Genomic DNA, 5351 nt, shown 5'->3' with positions numbered 1-5351 from the left:
CCTTTGCCCGAACCCCATCTTCTGAAATACAATATCCACAAAGCTCCATCTAACTCTCTCATATGCTTTCTGAAAGTATAACTTTATGATTGCCGCCTTCTTTCTCCGTGACATGAGCCATTGTACCGTCTCACAAGTGATGAGGGCTCTGTCATGTATCTTCCTACCCTTGACAAAAGCACTCTGTGTCTCGCCAACCAAATCCGGCATCACTGTTCTCATTCTCCGCACTAAGACCTTGGAGATCACCTTTTACACACACCCCACCATACTAATCGGCCGAAAGTCCCTGGTCTCCTTAGCCCCCACAAATTTCGGGGCTAGCGTCACCCATGTGACATTCACATCGGCTGGTAACTTAGCACTTTGGAAGAAATCCATCACTGCTGTAGTGAACTCCTGGCCAATATCCTCCCAGCATCGTTTGATGAAGTTTAAATTGTAACCATCACTACCCGGGGCTTTAGAAGATTCACAGTCCCAAACTGCCCCCCGAATTTCCTCCACCGACGGCATCACCTCCAAAGCCACAGCCTCTGCTCCATCAATCTGTCTCACCAACCCATCCCGAAAGCCAATCCTTGGAACCAATTCCTGCCGATACAGGCCCTTATAAAACCCTCTAATTGCAACCTTTATTCTTGTTTGATTCCGCACTACCCGCCCATGAATCATGAGAGCATCAATCCTGTTATTCCGTCTTCTAACTGAGGCAATGTTATAAAAAAATCTAGTATTTCTATCAATGTACTTAGCATGCGCTGACCGAGACATCTGCTTCCAGTGCAACTGGTGCACGAAATTGCAATCACACTTTTGCAATCCCGCACAACTAACCAGCAAGTGCACTGGGTCGTCCAAGTAATACCTTACGTGAGTAAGGGTCGATCCCACGGAGATTGTCGGCTTGAAGCAAGCTATGGTTATCTTGTAACTCTTAGTCAGGATATCAATAATTCTCAGGTTTAATTGTGAAAAGTAGAAGAACATGAAATAAATACTTGTTTTGCAGTAATGGAGAACAGGTTGAGATTTTGGAGATACTCTATCTTCTGAATCTCTGCTTTCCTACTGTCTTCTTCTTCAAGCACGCAAGGCTCCTTCCATGGCAAGCTGTATGTAGGGTTTCACCGTTGTCAATGGCTACCTCCCATCCTCTCAGTGAAAATGTTCAACGTGCTCTGTCACAGCACGGCTAATCATTTGTCGGTTCTCAATCAGGTTGGAATAGAATCCAGTGATTCTTTTGCGTCTGTCACTAACGCCCAGCCCTCAGGAGTTTGAAGCTCGTCACAGTCATTCAATCCTTGAATCCTACTCAGAATACCACAGACAAGGTTTAGACCTTCCGGATTCTCTTGAATGCCGCCATCAACTCTAGCTTATACCACGAAGATTCTGATTAAAGAATCCAAGAGATATCTACTCAATCTAAGGTAGAACGGAGGTGGTTGTCAGGCACACGTTCATAGGTGAGAATGATGATGAGTGTCACGGATCATCACATTCATCAAGTTTAGGAGCAAGTGATATCTTAGAATAGAAACAAGCGTGATTGAATGAAAAATAGTAGTAATTGCATTAATCCATCAAGACACAGCAGAGCTCCTCACCCCCTGGTGCACGAAATTGTGATCACTACAACTCAAATAATCCCCAGTAATGGCTCCAAAAACTTGGTGCTCAATACCATGGCATAAACACAACTTCGCACAACTAACCAGCAAGTGCACTGGGTCGTCCAAGTAATAAACCTTACGCGAGTAAGGGTCGATCCCATGGAGATTGTTGGTATGAAGCAAGCTATGGTCACCTTGTAAATCTTAGTCAGGCAGACTCAAATGGGTATAGATGTTGAATGAATAAAACATAAAGATAAAGATAGAGATACTTATGCATATCATTGGTGAGAGCTTCAGATAAGCGTATGAAGATGCCTTCCCTTCCGTCTCTCTGCTTTCCTACTGTCTTCATCCAATCCTTCTTACTCCTTTCCATGGCAAGCTTATGCAAGGGTTTCACCGTTGTCAGTGGCTACCTCCCATCCTCTCAGTGAAAATGTTCCTATGCTCTGTCACAGCATGGCTAATCATCTGTCGGTTCTCGGTCAAGCCGGAATAGAATCCATTGATTCTTTTGCGTCTGTCACTAACGCCCCGCCTGCTAGGAGTTTGAAGCACGTCACAGTCATTCAATCATTGAATCCTACTCAGAATACCACAGACAAGGTTAGACCTTCCGGATTCTCTTGAATGCCGCCATCAGTTCTCGCCTATACCACGAAGACTCTGATCTCACGGAATGGCTGGCTCGTTTGTCAGGCGAGCACTCGGTTGTCAGGCGATCAACCATGCATCGTGTATCAGGAATCCAAGAGATAAACACTAGAGCCTTGTTGCTTGTAGAACAGAGTGGTTGTCAGTCACTTTGTTCATAAGTGAGAATGATGATGAGTGTCACGGATCATCACATTCATCAAGTTGAAGAACAAGTCATATCTTGGACAAAGAACAAGTGGAATTGAATAGAAGAACAATAGTAATTGCATTAATACTCGAGGTACAGCAGAGCTCCACACCTTAATCTATGGTGTGTAGAAACTCCACCGTTGAAAATACATAAGAACAAAGTCTAGGCATGGCCGAATGGCCAGCCTCCCAAAGTGATCAAAAGATTCAAAGATCTCCAGATGTCAAATACAATAGTAAAAGGTCCTACTTATAGAAAACTAGTAGCCTAAGGTGTACAAAGGTGAGTAAATGACATAGAAATCCACTTCCGGGCCCACTTGGTGTGTGCTTGGGCTGAGCAATGAAGCATTTTCGTGTAGAGACTCTCCTTGGAGTTAAACGCCAGCTTTTATGCCAGTTTGGGCGTTTAACTCCCATTTTGGTGCCAGTTCCGGCGTTTAACGCTGGAATTTCTGAGGGTGACTTTGAACGCCGGTTTGGGCCACCAAATCTTGGACAAAGTATGGACTATCATATATTGCTGGAAAGCCCAGGATGTCTAATTTCCAATGCTATTGAGAGCGCGCCAATTGGGCTTCTGTAGCTCCAGAAAATCCACTTCGAGTGCAGGGAGGTCAGAATCCAACAGCATCTGCAGTCCTTTTCAGTCTCTGAATAAGATTTTTGCTCAGGTCCCTCAATTTCAGCCAGAAAATACCTGAAATCACAGAAAAACACACAAACTCATAGTAAAGTCCAGAAAAGTGAATTTTAACTAAAAACTAATAAAAATATACTAAAAACTAACTAGATCATACTAAAAATATACTAAAAACAATGCCAAAAAGCGTACAAATTATCCGCTCATCACCCCCAACCATGGGGTTTAGAAACTCATGCCGTAGAAGATACAAAAAGAAACGTGTAAAGTGTCATGAGGTCAAGATACAATGTCAAAAGATCCTATTTATAGTGAACTAGTAACCTAGGATAAACAGAAATGAGTAAATGACGTAAAAATCCACTTCCGGGGTCCACTTGGTGTGTTCTTGGGCTGAGCATTGAAGCTTTCATGTGTAGAGACTTTTCCTGGAGTTAAACGCCAGCTTTTATGCCAGTTTGGGCGTTTAACTCCAATTTTTGTGCCAGTTCCGGCGTTAAACGCCGAGAATTCTGAAGCTGATTTGCAATGCCGGTTTGGGCCATCAAATCTCGGGCAAAGTATGGACTATTATACATTGCTGGAAAACCTAGGATGTCTACTTTTCAACGCAATTGAGAGTGCGCCAATTGGGCTTCTGTAGCTCTAGAAAATCTACTTCGAGTGCAGGGAGTTCAGAATCCAACAGCATCTGTAGTCCTTTTCAGCCTCTGAATCAGATTTTTGCTCAGGTCCCTCAATTTCAGCCAGAAATTACCTGAAATCACAGAAAAACACACAAACTCATAGTAAAGCCCAGAAGAGTGAATTTTAATTAAAAACTAATAAAAACATAATAAAAACTAAATAAAACATACTAAAAATATACTAAAAACAAAGCCAAAAAGCGTATAAATTATCCGCTCATCAGCAACTCTTTCCTAACATACCACTTCTCACAGAAACTCACCAATGCCTTTCTTCTAGCCTCCGTCGTACCATCATAGACACCAACACAAACCATATTATCCAGTTTCTTAATCTCCTCCTCAAGCGTCTGCAGTCTCTTCTCCATGTTCCCAAAGTTGTTCTTGTGCCATAGTCGTAGAAGCCCCGCCAAAGCCTTCAACTTACTAGTGAACTGAACATCTTCCAAATTTCTCCATTAATTTTTAACCATTCCAGAAAACCCTCATGAGTAAACTAGGAATCCAGAATTCTAAAAGGTCGTGGGCCACCCCCAAATCTTTTATCCTCCACAATCAACGGACAGTGGTCAGACAACCCTCTAGGTCCACCTTTTAGGCGAACATCAGGAAATTCCTCAACCCACTCTATATTAACCAGGACCCTATCAATCCGACTGCAAGAACGACCCCTGAACCACGTAAACTTCCTATCATTCAGAGACAAGTCCACCAACTACATATCATGTACCCAATTCTTAAACTCTTCCGCTGACATCGGTGAACTACTCGCCCCTTTACGTTCTTCCACATGTAAAGTCTCATTAAAATCCCCCAAAAAGAAGAAAGGCACCTGACACAGTCCCACGACATAACTCAACTCCTCCCATACAACCCGCTTCTCCTCCCTCTCATGTGCCCCATACACCAGACAAACAGCACAATTAAAATTATTTTTCATCATCACTCTTTCAACGCACAACCATCTCTCCCCTTTATAACAGTTATTGGCTTTAAACAAATCATCATCCCAAATTAACAGCAAACCCCCCTGAAGCCCCTGCCGAATCTACAAACTCCCAACCCACAGTATTCCAACCCCAAATTCTTGCAACATCAAACTTCGTAAAATCCTGCCTCTTAGTTTCCACCAATCCTAACAGGTTTAGCTTATAAAATTTCTTCAAAGATTTTATCATACTCAATTTTCTGTCCCCCTTCAACCCCCGAATATTCCAACAAGCGAAAATCATTTAACAACATTTTTACTCACCTTATTGAGTTTCTTCGGCCGACTTCTTCGTGCCTTTTCTTTTTGTTTTGCCATCTTTCTTTTCACTTCTAACTCTTCATTCTGATCTTGCAAAATCGCCATAATATCCACTTCTTCATCCAATAGAACAGCACCTGACTCCACTGCCAAAGCTGAATTTTCCTCATTTTCTTTCGTCTAACCTTGAACAGTATTTCTGCCATCAACTTGCTCCTGCCGTCCCTCTGTTTCTGTCTCAGACTCCGCAGTAGCCACCACATTTTCTCCCACGGTGCCTATCCCAGCAGCTGGTCCCGAAGCTC

At 42.9% G+C, this 5351-nt stretch overlaps 1 protein-coding gene across 1 annotated transcript; it reads right to left on the bottom strand.

The window, feature by feature from the left end:
* Positions 1-252: 252 nt before the first annotated feature.
* LOC130974943 (uncharacterized) lies at positions 253-5151 on the bottom strand. Its single transcript, XM_057899781.1, has 5 exons — positions 5050-5151; positions 4630-4845; positions 4362-4512; positions 4090-4239; positions 253-707 (listed from the first exon to the last, which is right to left on the bottom strand). Exons 1-5 carry the CDS (start codon positions 5149-5151, stop codon positions 253-255), a joined length of 1074 nt encoding a protein of 357 aa, XP_057755764.1.
* Between the last annotated feature and the right edge of the window lie 200 nt (positions 5152-5351).

Source organism: Arachis stenosperma, chromosome 4, assembly GCF_014773155.1.
Source record: "Arachis stenosperma cultivar V10309 chromosome 4, arast.V10309.gnm1.PFL2, whole genome shotgun sequence".
In the NCBI taxonomy this organism is placed as follows: Eukaryota; Viridiplantae; Streptophyta; class Magnoliopsida; order Fabales; family Fabaceae; genus Arachis; species Arachis stenosperma.
Note: the sequence above shows the minus strand (reverse complement) of the source record. Positions and strands in the feature narration are given on the sequence as shown.